The sequence below is a fragment of the Trachurus trachurus genome (genome assembly GCF_905171665.1).
Source record: "Trachurus trachurus genome assembly, chromosome: 4".
Lineage (NCBI taxonomy): Eukaryota > Metazoa > Chordata > Actinopteri > Carangiformes > Carangidae > Trachurus > Trachurus trachurus.
In genome coordinates this window covers 19,530,923-19,544,785 of record NC_139898.1, presented here as the reverse complement: position 1 = coordinate 19,544,785, position 13,863 = coordinate 19,530,923, and the positions used below count along the sequence as shown (strand labels likewise).

The following is a 13,863-nucleotide window of genomic DNA, read 5'->3' as shown; positions in this document are numbered from 1 at the left end:
TATGTTTGTGCGTGTCTTACCTCCACCACAACAGATACAGCAGCATTGACTAAGACGATGATGAAGAGAGTTAGCCTCCATTCAAACGGGACACAAACAATCTGTACAGAGAGAGAGAGAGAGAGAGAGAGAGAGAGAGAGAGAGTGCAGGGGCAAGAGAGAGAGAGAGAGAGAGAGAGAGAGAGAGAGAAATACTCCAAAATTAAGTATGAAGAAATTCTTGTTTAATACTCCAGAGCAGTTTACTGAGGCGTGTCTTAATATGATTTTAAACACATAACAGTATAAGGTCTTCTTACCTCAAGAAAGCTGTCGATGGTTTCGACAGGGTAGAACATGATGAACAGCAGGAAACAATACAAAACCAAGGCAGACACCATAAAAGGCCCTGGGTAGTGCATAAAAAAAGTAAACATACACATTTAAAATACAAAATATAACCTTGTAACAATTTTAAGGGAGATTTATTAGTCTTAAGAAGGAGGTTCCTTACAATTCTTGTAGCTAGGCTGCCTGAAAGGTTTGCCTTTGGAGAAAACAATGGCAACAATGAGATACTGGAAGGAGGAGACGTAGAAGAGGCTGGTATTCTCATAGTTTTGGATATTGTGGTCATCCAATTCTGTATCGTTGTGGTCTGAGATGTTAATATGGGATGAGGAGTTGCAGGCGCTGGGTAAGGACACAAGAAGAACTTTAGTCAAAATACAGGACTGTTTAACTGAACAAAAAAGGGGTGTTCAAATGGGCTATTAATACACATTCAAAAGCAAAGTGAGACTACTGTTAGGCCATTTGTTAAGAAAGATACTCACTCTGCAAATGGTGTCCAGACTGTGTACCAGGGCTGCTGTCGAACCCAAAGGAATGTAATGGTCTGGAAGCCCAAGCAGATGAGGATCTGGGTCAGCACGGAGAACAACAGAGGCCCTGAGATCAGACCTGATGGCGGCCGACGTGCCACAAGCTCTTTCCACGCAGGATTGAGACTCACTGATGAGGAGAATGGACAGAAAGTAGATTAGAAAGAAAAGCATGTGTGTGAGATTTGACCATGCTGTGAGACAAACTGCTTTATCATCGTTACTCCTCTTCTACTTACTGGTAAAGACAATGACGAGGATGATAGCGACATCAATGAAGAGGAACTGGAAGTCTCCAAGGTTACTGAGTATCTGGGGAACAAAGACAGCAGAAAGCACAGGTCAGACACTCCTGCGAGTACAATGGACCACGTCACACAGCTAGTATTGATTACAGAGGCAGCAATACGTACAGAATAGAGGAGAGTGACACTGATATACTGGATAATGCTGTAGAGAGCCATGAACTTGAACACACAGAAGGAGGTGATGAGAGCAGCGCGGCCCTCCCTGTTAAAGAGAGAAAACACTCTGTTAAGTAAAGTATACAACATACAACTCCATAATAATTTGAAGTCATTAAAAAACACTTTCAAACTGCACTAAATTGACTTCTTTCAATTACTAGGATTAAGGTAATCATTTGTATTTTGTTGTGTGGCATGTAAATGGAAAAAAAAAAAAAAAACCTGATGAGGCTGGGGACACAGGAGATGTTGGGGGTCCTGGACGTGAAAGGAGAGGCTACAGAGGCCTCGAGCTCTGAGAGAGAGATGCCACCATGAGCCCTCTTCAGTGCCTGGGTGAGGAAAGAAGGAAAGATAAGCTTATGTAGAGACTGCCTCCAATTTATATCAATTTCAACCTGTTATTATGACACCAAAAGTCATGGCTGTACGTACCCCACAATCATTTGCTCCATCTCCACACATCCCTACAAAGTAGCTGTGAGCAAACAAAACAAAACAGTGAATCTTAAGGATATCAGTATTTTTTTCAATAACATTTCATACTTTTTTCTACAATAAAGCCGTTTTCCCATTGAAATTAGCGGGTCGACAAGGGTTTTTTAAACGCGGGTCGACCCGCTAACAATTGGCATTTGGCCCCTTTCCCATTGACCAAAATGAGCCGAGGCTTCCCCCCCGCTGGGGGATCAGACATAGCATAAACCAGTCACCCCGCTCTCATCCGCGGTGCAAGAAACTGTGTCATGCCACAGCCGCATCGCTTGCCGAGTCGTTTGATGCGTCGACGCGGCTCGGTGCGCCTTTCCCACTGCCACCAAAAGCCGATTGGTAGCGGGTTTAAACGGGTTTTTTGACCAGTGGGAAAGGGGTATAAGACTTATGGCTTTTACTACTCTAACAGAGTGCAGAGAGGGACATACAATGTACAATAAATAATAAATAAAGTTTAAACTTAACCATCCCTGGCTAAAATACTCACTCCACGCCTTGCAACGCCTCGATAAGCTGTGTTTTCTGGTCTGGGGCCATCCGGGCAAACACCGTCCCATGTAGCACCAACTATGCAGGGTCATGACAACACAAGCATTAGATATTGTGTACAGTGGTACAACTTCAACCTTTCTACTGCAGTAACACAACAGACCAGAGTGAGGAGATATTCCCGTTTGGGAGACATCATACCTTTTGTAGCATGTCGGGAAAATGCTCTTCGATTACTGCAAATGATTTTCCATTCATAGCAAAGTGGAACAGCTCCTGTGTTTTGGGCTCATCTACATGGCACACATCCTCCAGGCTGATGTTGACCTCCTATAACAAAAGTACAGATGAGAGGTCAAATATTCAACATAAATAGTGAGTTGAACAGACATTTCAAACTAATTAAAGGTTGAATATGGAGAATCCTTTTTAAAAGCGCTATTTTTTCAAAAATATCCACGGGGCATTTAGAGCGGTGCAGAATACAAGTGTTGCTTTTCCATAAAAAAATATATTTAGTCTGAATTAACTGCAAATTTTGACAGGTTCGACGATGACTTCCTGTTTACCTAGTACCAGCCAGTAGCCGACATTGGGGGTCACTTCTCCCCCCTTGCCAACCCTCCTCCCGGTCGTGTGCATTTATTTTCAACGTAAAACGAATCAGTGGATCGATGGATTATCATATATATGTTACGATGAGTGCATTTGTGTAGTCTTATCTGTCATAAACAGGAGATTACGGTTTATGGAGCATGTTTGTGTCACGGACTCGCGGTGTGTTTGGACTTTGGTATAGATATCATTGACAACACAGCACACCTTAAAAAAGAAAACACAAATATAAATCACTTTGAGTCTATATATCCAGGTACTTACAAACAAGTTCAATTTAGTTTGTCTCTTACTTTCACAATAAAAAAAAGGGAGACAGCGTTTCCTTCCACTACATAAACATGAGACATTTCATCATTAAATGCAGCCACATAGACTTCAGTTTGCCTTTCAGCTCATGGCTGTACATTTGTGTGTGCCTGCATGCTGTTTTTCCACTGTTGCTTCTGTTCATGTTTTGTTTGTTTTTGCATTATTTACGGATTAGTATTAGTTTCGACGCCTCACCTCCAGGCGAGTTGTCTTGCTCGGCTTGTCAGCGTATCTCCAGGTGATCTTGGCAGCATGTCCATCGTGGGGAGGGAGTGCATCAGCGATGATGACTGTGTCCTTGGGAGGGATCATTCCACAGTCTCGGGCCACTGAAATCGCTGTCAGCATGTTGTCACCTGGACAGTGGGTGGAGAAAACATTAATCACCAAGATTACATATTTCATTGACTTGTTTTCCTATCGCACATCCCTGCATTATGCTTGAATGTGCAAACAATCAACTATCAAGTACAAAGCTCAAACCTGTAACACTAGCACTACCCACGGGAGTCTACTGGATTATGCTCTTCCATCTGCCTTTTGTTTGCCTGCTGGTGACTGATGGTACAATCGTGAATGAAAATACAATCTTGTTGTCCTGGAGCATTTTACAACCACAAGGGGGCGCTATAAATTGGTTTGAGATGTGATGGCACACACTGTGTTTGCAAAAAAGCATATTTGCATAGTTACATTTGAATGGATTTTAAAATCCCAACTCATTGCTTGTTTTAAATCCGTGAGCTCCCACTCCCCTGCTCACTCCCTTAAATCTGCAAATCAGAAGTTGTTATCTGGTCGGAGGGCAAGACTTCAAGCAGAGAGTAAGACCTTTGCCACTGAGAATTAGAAATTCTGCCTGAGTGTACTAATCTAAAGACCTTAGACACATAATAGTGTTTTGAAAAGAGGCTGTTTGTATTGTGCGTTTGTTTTTATCATCTGAAGGTTCATACGTCATTACCTTTTGTCCTTACATTGTGACTTCACCCGTTTTTTTAAATCCATGAAACACTTTGTAAACTGAAAAGTGCTTTACAATTTAAATTAACCCATATACGTATTCAAACAACTAGCAGTCGTTTGTGCAAACGATGAGTCACTCATGAATTCTAAATTTATTTCCAGCTTTAATGTTCTTTGCCTGCAGCACCTTTCACAAAACAAAGGGTAATGTAAGAGTGAAGGGAATGAAGTAAAGAAGAAAAACACCAACAACAAAGGATCCTCTGGAGGACAATGGAGTTAGTTTGTGCCAGTTACACTGAGCAGCCTAGAAATGTTATTAGTTGAGATTACTGGTACAGCTGAGTCAATACCCAAGGGGCTAAATATATCCAGTGCCAAAACACAGGAGATTACCAAGTTTCCTGGGCGCCGTGTGTGATAACAGTTCAAGAGGTTTTAATCGGCTGGTGGGAGAAGTAAAAAATATTGTGTGTTCAAGTGCTGTTAGTTATAGTGTTTGTGTGTTTTGCATTCCTATTTAGGAAATGTTCCGATGCAAAAACTGTCTTTGTTTGGGGCTCTGTGTATATGTGCAGACGTGTGAGCTCTCACCAGTAACCATGACAGTGCGAATGTGGGCTTGTCGGAGGTCCTGGAGCACCGCTGGGGTTTCAGCCTTCAGCTTGTTCTGCATTATGATCAGACCCAGGAACTCCATGTTTGCCTCGATGTGATCCCTAGTTCAAAGGAAGATGAGTACACATTAGTATCTCAGTGTCCAGTCCAAAAAGCTTCAAATACAAAACAAGCAGCTGCCAATCTCCTGTTCTATTGGATTCAGACCTGTTTGCTATGCAGGCTGAAGTACACCAAACTCATTGTCATCTATTCATCTTAAAAACCAGTTTGAGACAGCTTACAGTTTATGACATGGTGCTTAATAATGCTGGAAGTAGCCATCATAAGATGGACAGACATGAGGAACGCAGGTGTAAGAGTGTGTACAGTTACAGTTCTCTGAAAAGGATATTTAGTTAAAATCAAAAGCAACAGCAGTCAATCCAACCTGTTAACGTTCTGGACTTTGTGCCACGTGAGTTTTGATTCGAGTCGACGCTGAGCCAGAGCAATCACCCTAAAACCCTGCATGGTGTAGCCCTCCAAAACCTCGGCAAAATTTTCTGGCACTACAAAGAGATGGAGAGACAGTGGAGAAATGATTAACATTAAAGAAGTGCAAACAGCAGGAAAAGAAGAGAAATAAGGCATCAAACTTTTGTAGTTTTTAAGCTCAGGGTAGGGATCACAGGTTACCAAAAACATAGAGATGTAGATACTGCAGTGATGCACCTACAACTCCTACACATTTGGCAGTCTAGTGGGTCCAAATAAAAGGCTAAGCATTTCCCAATGCACCTAGTGCACACCTCACCTGTCTCTTTCTTGCAGAGACTTGCCACCACCTCTGGTGCCCCCTTTGTGTATGCATTCATACGCTTCTCCCCCAGCAGACGAGCAACCACACTCATTCTTTGGAGAGCTGAAGAAAAGGGAAACTGGCGCACAATACCTATCTCATACGCTGACTGCACATGCACACGCACACACACACACACACACACACACACACACACACACACACACACAAACAAAAACACACAGAATAACAGTCTATCATTTATGTCAAGGCGAAAAAACGTATTGCTGTACTAAATATGGATAATGTAAAATATACTTTAAGAATCTAAAAGGTATCCTCCATGTTAGTATGGAAGATGAGTGTATGGACAAATCAATATTTTTGTCAACATTAACAGTTCAAGTCCACTGTTCATGCTTACAGGTCATTAAGGTATAGACAATTTTGATTACTGCATTTTGAAGAGTTCTTACCGCGAGCTCATAGAGTTCCTAGAATGAGAAAAAAAGAGCAAAACATAATGTCAATACAAATAAAGCAAACCTTCAGATTAATAATGTTGCTTTTGTTACAGTGTTGTTGTTGTTTTTTTCTGTTGATATACTGCGGATTTAGTTCAACACAACTTTAATTGGACTAATTACAGAACAGATCAGACCTCTCTCCAGCTTGAATATTAAATAGATATATATTTCACTTAGCCTATGTCTATGGGATGATAAAATTATTTAGGATATCCTGTTATCCTGTTGAACAACTGGGCTGCTATACATACCATGTCCTGGTCTTCAGCCACAGCAGGTTCTGGGGGCAACAGCTGCTTTGGGGGTCGAACGACAGTGGGCATGATACGGTTGTGAAGCGATGTTTCCTCCTCGGTGGCCTCTTCCAGGATCTGGGCAATCAAAGGTTTCGAGAAAACATGAATCACAAAGAACTGTTTATGAAACAACAAACAGAGATAGTAAGAAAAGTATTTGACACAAGGCATGACTTTCATGTTTGACATTTCTCTGTTATTCACAAACAGCCTACACATAAAATGGATTTCATATGGCTATTGGTCCCAATACACCTTTTTAAGGGTGGTCTGACTTGTGACTTGTGATTGAAATCAACAACTTTAAGCTTATGGATAGACATAGAATAACTCACCCAGCCTGTAGCCTCAAACATTTTGAGGTCCAGTGGGTCTCCAGACAGCTGGCCCTCTATTTTGGTAAGAGAGTGGCAGGTGGCCATGCAAGCCACAAACTGGGACTTGACAAGGTCCTTCTTGTAGGCATTTTCCTCTGACAGGTGGAAACTGAACAGACAGGAAAGGAGAAGTTTCACTCTGAGAAATATTTTTTTATTATGTGAAAAATATATATCAATATTGAGAATAAAAACAGCTCCAAAGCAATGGATTTTAATGACATGTATAAAAACAGAGAGGTCAATACAGCTTTATTAGTGGAGACAGATACTCTTGGTCAAACATTATTACTTAGTTATTTTATGAATAAAATTAAGCACCTTAAGTTGTTAAAGTAAGTACGGTACTAAATCATCAGTGTCATATTTGCATATTTCAGTAAATTTAAGTGTCTGACATCAAAGACATAAAGAAATGTGACCATCTGCAGTAAGATTATATAAATACTTTGAATGTGTGTCACCAGGTTGTCAGTAATGTAGCCAAAGATCAGCTTACCTGCCATTCTCAACTCTCTGCACTCCCCATAGGTCTAATCCATCCTCTGTCAGAGTTCCCGTCTGTCAGTACAAAGAAAGTGGAATAAAAATGAATAGATGGGTTCTGCGTTGATCACAACCAAAGGCAGGTAGCATTCATTTGGGTAATTTGGAGTGACTTCATCACAGCAACTCTAACATCAACAATATGAATCAATTACTTGGTAACTTAAATCCAACTTCCTGTGCTCACCTTATCAAAACAGACCAGATTAATTTGCCCACAGATGTTAATCCTTTGTGGGCTGATGCAGAAAATGCCAATGTGTTTGAGGCGTCGCTGGGCATAAACAATGCCAGCTGTCATGGCAGCTGGCAGCGCTGGTGGCACAGTGATAGTGATGATGTCCAGGGACTCAATGATGATGGTCTTAGCTGGCACCTAGGGAAGGAGAAGTTTACATCCTTATCTGCATCTTTTGTAATAATCACCTTTCAATCTATACATCAGGTCAGGATTTCACACTCACGGTCATATCAGATCAGTCACAACTCAATCTCACTCATTTCTTGGAAGGGCTGCTAAAATCCTGGTTTCAGACTCAGATATGTGGCCTTTGCAAATATGAGCTGCAGAAATCCACTTTAGACTCTAACAGTGTGGAACTTTCTACACAGTATGTTTCTCCTCTGAGTGTTCATGTTAACACCAAATCCAAATAAATGACCCAAACTGGCTGATCCTCTAAGTCTGGTGCTAATCCTACTAAAAGCCTAGAATGCAAACCAATGTCTCAAACAGTTCCTTTTTTTAAGCACATAGAGATCAACTAATGTGTTACAGTGTTGTGTGTTGCTAAGAAAAGCTTTTCATGCAATGTTGCATAAAGGGAAAATAATATATTTTCCACTGGCCTCAGTGTGCAACTTCTAAAAAGTGCAGCTGGTTTTGGCATTTTATGAGACTTTCTTCCTAATTGCACAATACCAAATGAAAAAGAGGCATTTTTACAATTTTAGAACAATTTGGACTTTAATAATATAATAACAGTGAGCTTGTGTGGTAATTTTTTGTTTGTTTGTCACATTTCATGTCCTATTTGTTTGTTTTGTTGTTGTTTTTTTACATCTACATCTTGCATAAGTTCTCCTGTCCCTCTCTCCCTTTTCAGCCACCTAGTGGGCAAAAATCTCTGAACTCAGTTTAAGCTGCCGCCACGGTAGGCTTTTCTTTGGTAAGGAGATTAAACTGTTGAACCGGGCAGCTTCCGGGTCTGTGTGAAACTATGTGAATGGGAATGTAAAAGGGTCACTTGTCTCCCAAAAACATACCTGCCGTGGTGTACTGATATCTAAACACACAGTATGCTGAAACAATTATGTTTTTCATACCTTATTCATGATGCTGAGGACGATGGAGTAGACAAAGCCGATTCCGGCCACAGCAACCAGACACAACAGGAAGAGGTAGGCATCACGGTACAGCTTGAAGTCGGTGGGTTTGGGATACAGAATGGAGCGCACCAGCTGGCCTTTGGCTGTGCTGAAACCTGAGTGAAGAAACAAAGTCTTTCAAAACTGCTGCGACAGACGTCTTCTAAAAGTGAATTTAACACATTTAGTGGAACAGAGATTTCACTGGCGGAATGAAAGCGATATTTGTGACCTCTGAAATGCTGCAATGCTGTTGTAATGAGCAGCAGTGGTGCTTGAGAGGTACAGAATGAGTCTCCAGACTATTGTTTGTCTGCGGCTAACTACTGTATTTCAGTTTCATTGAGTACAGTTTACATTATGGATGAACATATGAGTGGATACACATCAGATACATCACAACACTGAGAATACAGGTGTTTTTGCATACACACACACACACACACAGACTTACCTGTGCGGACCACCACAGCTTTCACTAGTTCTCCTGTGTAGAAGCGGGTCTGGATGACGTTAGTGCCACAGAAAAGTGTGTGTCTTTTATAGTCCTCTGTGTTATAGGCATTGTCAACCTCCTCCCCCCTCTCCCCTGGAACTGGGTTTGGGAGATTAGTCTTTGTCACAGGAACACTCTCACCTGATGGAGAGTACATTGATATTAGATCTGGCTTCTGGCCGGTGTAGAAAGAAAGCACTTTGTGGTAAGTTTATCTAAAAATCAAATATTGATGTCATTTTCCAACATTTTCAGATGTTCTCCTCTCACCTGTTAGCATGCTTTCATTGACAATGCAGGTGCCACTGATCAACACAGCATCACATGGCATAATGGTCCCGTTGCTGGGAATGACCATCACATCACCGGGCACAAGATCAGTAGATAAAATCTCTTCAATATCTGAGGGTGCAATGAGAGAGAGGAGAGAATAGATGTGTACAATAAATACACAGGTGTAGAAAACAATGTGGCTAATAGAAAAAAAGAAAGAAAATAAGTAGTAAGAATAAAGGTGAAAAGAGTGTAAATAAGCCAACAGTGGCAGATGGTGGAGTTGCAGGGTGAGGGGGGGGTGAGAAAGGAGATATTTTGTGTGTCAGAGCCCCTGAGTCTTGTTCAGTACATACAGTATCTCATTACTCACGCCACTCTAGGCAGCAGGAAGAAAAGCTGAGGCATCGCAAGTGTGGACCAGTGCAATAAATGGATGCATAAACATAAATAAGAGGCGTACAAACCCTCACAGAATAATTTCTGATTAACCCCAAGTACTGTAAAAAGTAGTTTTTTTCGCCTTTGCTCAATGCATGAAATTTATTGTAATTGGCAACAGCCGATAAGACATGTTTATGTATCACCTATGCAGACACGTTACCGGTTTTAAAGGGAATGGCTAGAGTATTTTTAAATGTATATGCTACTCTCACTATCTCAAATAAACTCCCTCTATCTCAGAGTCTGCAGTGTCCCACCCAAGAAGCCATCTGGAAGAGAGCCAAAGCAGGGGAAACTGTGTAATCGAGTCTGGCTCAGCACAGAAGCAGAAAAATGTCTACTGTCGGGTTTGGTTTGGAGAGCACTCTTCAGACAAGGTGGAAGCAGAATAGAGTAATACATGCTGTGGGCTACTAGTCAAATAAATCTACAGAAAAAATTGACAAACCATTGTTGGCTCGGCATACAGACACACGGACAATACTGTGAGTTGCCACCATATCGTGAAGCATGACGTATTGCTGGAGGAAAAACAAAACACAAAGACAACAGTGATGAAAAAACTGAATGGTTCTTGATTCTCACGACCACCTGTGAAACGGCAAGTGTGTTTTCATCTGAGTTTATGAGCTACAAAGCCAGGGGCACTAGACCATGTGCAGATGAGCCTTTATGCTAGTTTGAAAAACCCTGGATTAGATATTAATGGGACAGCGAGTGTGTCTGACGTCGCTTGGCCTCGGTCTTGCTCTGATGCTGTAGCATTACAAATGATGCTGATAAATCGGTGTGAAGTTACAGCAGTTTAAAATGTATGCAATACATTATCTTGTCTTCCACGAAAGAGTGAGTTTTCCTAATAACATCATCAAACAAAATAGAGAAACAACATTAAGATAAAACTAGGCTCTAGGCTACTCAGGACATGTTCATGTCGTAATTAAGAAAAGACGTTCACCAAAATTACTGAACTTAAATTAGTCTCTTAAGAACTTGTGATGCTATGTGGTTTAACATGTGGATAAAATCTGCAAATCAAAAGAATCTAAACTGAATCAAACCATAACACAGCCACTAATTGTGACATGAGGAGTTAATTGCTGAATTGCCCTGTGTGTAGCCATATGGGATCGCACATTGATCAAACTACAACTTTCACTTTAACCTGGTCCTGCTACATACTGTATGGTATATGCATTACGATAAATGGCTCTATTTTAGTACAGTCTCACCAGTTCGTAGAGCTCACCTTTTTGATGGTGTACAGAGAGGTAGCTATGGATATGACCGACATGAAAACAATGGCCACAGCATAGTAGTAATACTCATCGGCACTCCACAGGATCACACTGAAGAGCTGGAAGATGTAGAAAGGGTTGAGGACCTGCAGGGGGGAGGTGAAGGGAGAAACCAGAGTGTCAAATGAAGCAGCGAGAGCATGACAATAGAACTACAGCAAAGTTAAAATGAGAAGTAGTAGTAATAGAAGCTATGGTATAAAAGAGTAATACTGAGGAGGACCAAGTCTAAGAACAGAGTACAGAGGATCAGAGATTCTTTACACGGATTAGGCTGACGAGTAGCTGTTTGAATTGTTAACATACATCCTGTTGGCGGTTGAAGTGACTAAATACCAATGCAGAAATAACAACAGGAAAACATTTATCCATCTAGCCTGAATATTTTCTACAGGGTAAAATGTTGGCTTTACATGCTTGTTTTTGCATAACCACAAGAAATGATTCAAGTATGTAAACATCCTGACACACACTAGGCTAGACACCCTGCAGGCAATCCCTGAACGAGAAGGGCCCTAACTTGAAATATTCAACTTTTGGCGTTTTTAGCAAACAGTCAAAAATGCATATACTGTATATTAAGTTTACTGATATAGAGGTTAAAATAAATCAACAGTAATTCTTACTTGAAAAACTGAAATCAGAATGTTTTGTCTCTGTCAATTACAAAATTACTTAATAATAGATAATAAAGAGTTACTCGATCAAAATTGTTACAATAATTTGCTCATTATTTCTGTTGCTTTACCTGGAAGTGTATAAGAGTGACAACACATTTCTCCAAAGCTATCAATCAGTAGCTGAATAATTAAACCAATGATACATTAAGTTACATTTTGTATAATATTTTGCATAAAAACTAATTATTTCAATTCATTCCCAATGTTCATGTGAAAATGTATTAAATGTAGTTTAACACACAATTTGACAAAGTGTTTTTCACGCCAAGAAAAAGTCAAACTCTGGGTTAAAGAAAATGCTTCAAATCAGGCCTTACCTCTTTGATAAGCAGCTTGAAAACAGAAGGCACTTTCACTGCAATTTCATTCACTCCGAAGAACAGTTTCCTGACGAGTTGTGAAAGAGACATTCATTAGGACTGTTGTATCTAAACACATATGCACAGAATATGCTGCACAGACACACAACAATGCACCGTTAAAGGTTAAGAGTTTGCAGGTTTTCATTCTTAACAATTTCACAATTGACATCAGTTTCGACAAATCCAAAGGCAATGTCAGCGCAGAGGGCCCATTATCTGCAGCTACTATAACTCACATATGAGGATCATCTGACCTACAGGCCAGAGTGCCCTCCCCCTGTCTGGCTGCCTGGTGGACAGGACAAATGAGTCATTACCTGTACTCCTGCTGGTTCCTGGTCAGGCCTGCACTGTGCTCCGAGTGGAGGGTGGAGCAGTTGACCTGCAGATCCTCCAGGCCACTGCAAGTGGAAAGTGGGAGAAAGCATGAGACCAACTCAGCACTTAATTAGCCTAAAATAGATGCAAATCTAACTGATACTACAGCTGGTATTCGAAGGGCTTGTTTTGCTCATTTTATCTATTGTTATTATAAGTGTTGTGCATTACTGTTTCTGCAGTGACAGTAACTGGAACATGACATAACAACAGCAAATAAGAACTCTGTAGATAATTAAAAGAAATGCTTACCATAAGACTTCAAAATTCTGCACCTCGTCATTCCAATAATACTTTGTGCTATGAAAGGTAAAATAGCGAATCTGAGGGAATCAAAAAAGAGGGACAGAAGGAAGAGTCAATGACTTTTACCTGATGCCTGTCACTCAGTCGTATTATAATGTTTTCCACACAAGTCAAATCAAATTTGAAAAGGAAAACTGATAGGAAAAGCAGACTGACAAAGTGCACCATATAAACTTCCCATGTAGTCAATTTGAATATTTCAGGAGGAAATTATAGTGAAGTAGTACAATTTAGTTTATTGTTCGGGTCAGAAGTTATGTAATCCACGTGGTCACAGGAACAGCAAAGCTAATTATAGCTGCTGCGCAGCAATGGGTCGGGTCCGGGCTAATTTTGGCAAATTTAGGCAAATTCTGAGCAACAAACAGGAGAATAGGAAGACAGGACAGTTGACCTAATGTTCAATTTGCAGCCGGTTGTGGATTGAACCCACAATCTCTGGAACCAAAGACCGTTGTCTATCACACAGAGCTAATTGACAAGTGGCAGTGGCTTCACAAATTGAGTAAGCCATTCACTGTCGTGTAGGCAGATTTGAAACCACCGTAAAAAGAAAAATCTGTTTTTGAGGTAAAATTCTGATATGTATTTGTCAAACATCTACTATGAGTCTAAGATGTTAGAAGCCTTCGCACATGGTCCAGTCCAAGCTATTTGGATTTTTAAATTTAGAGGCTTGCCGTGATGCCACCATCAGTACAACTGTCTTGTGTTTCATGTTGAGGACATCTGACATTTTTATCTGTCATCATCATCATCATCATCATCATCATCATCATCATCATCATCACCCTTGCTGGGTCTCGAACTCACAATCTCTGACACCAAGAACCAGCTCCTAACTCGCTGAGCTAATTAGCTGTTAGTGAGACCTCATGTGTTGCTTCATTTATCGACTCAGGGAGT

General features: G+C 40.8%; 1 protein-coding gene across 1 annotated transcript in view; it reads right to left on the bottom strand.

Moving 5' to 3' along the window:
• atp13a3 (ATPase 13A3) overlaps positions 1–13,863 on the bottom strand; it is a 38,300-nt gene that overhangs the window by 7,930 nt on the left and 16,507 nt on the right. The window contains exons 6-32 of the mRNA XM_083970171.1: positions 12,904–12,974; positions 12,591–12,674; positions 12,229–12,298; positions 11,183–11,317; positions 10,382–10,454; positions 9,487–9,618; positions 9,175–9,357; positions 8,679–8,836; positions 7,540–7,728; positions 7,306–7,367; positions 6,765–6,915; positions 6,385–6,504; positions 6,083–6,100; positions 5,622–5,775; positions 5,256–5,376; positions 4,802–4,926; positions 3,437–3,597; positions 2,516–2,644; positions 2,313–2,392; positions 1,766–1,808; positions 1,553–1,662; positions 1,277–1,373; positions 1,103–1,175; positions 816–993; positions 494–672; positions 300–388; positions 21–101 (exon numbers count right to left, since the gene is read on the bottom strand). Of these exons, the coding sequence (XP_083826297.1) occupies positions 21–101; positions 300–388; positions 494–672; positions 816–993; positions 1,103–1,175; positions 1,277–1,373; positions 1,553–1,662; positions 1,766–1,808; positions 2,313–2,392; positions 2,516–2,644; positions 3,437–3,597; positions 4,802–4,926; positions 5,256–5,376; positions 5,622–5,775; positions 6,083–6,100; positions 6,385–6,504; positions 6,765–6,915; positions 7,306–7,367; positions 7,540–7,728; positions 8,679–8,836; positions 9,175–9,357; positions 9,487–9,618; positions 10,382–10,454; positions 11,183–11,317; positions 12,229–12,298; positions 12,591–12,674; positions 12,904–12,974 (3,066 nt within the window). The remainder of the gene's footprint in view (positions 1–20; positions 102–299; positions 389–493; positions 673–815; positions 994–1,102; positions 1,176–1,276; positions 1,374–1,552; positions 1,663–1,765; positions 1,809–2,312; positions 2,393–2,515; positions 2,645–3,436; positions 3,598–4,801; positions 4,927–5,255; positions 5,377–5,621; positions 5,776–6,082; positions 6,101–6,384; positions 6,505–6,764; positions 6,916–7,305; positions 7,368–7,539; positions 7,729–8,678; positions 8,837–9,174; positions 9,358–9,486; positions 9,619–10,381; positions 10,455–11,182; positions 11,318–12,228; positions 12,299–12,590; positions 12,675–12,903; positions 12,975–13,863) is intronic.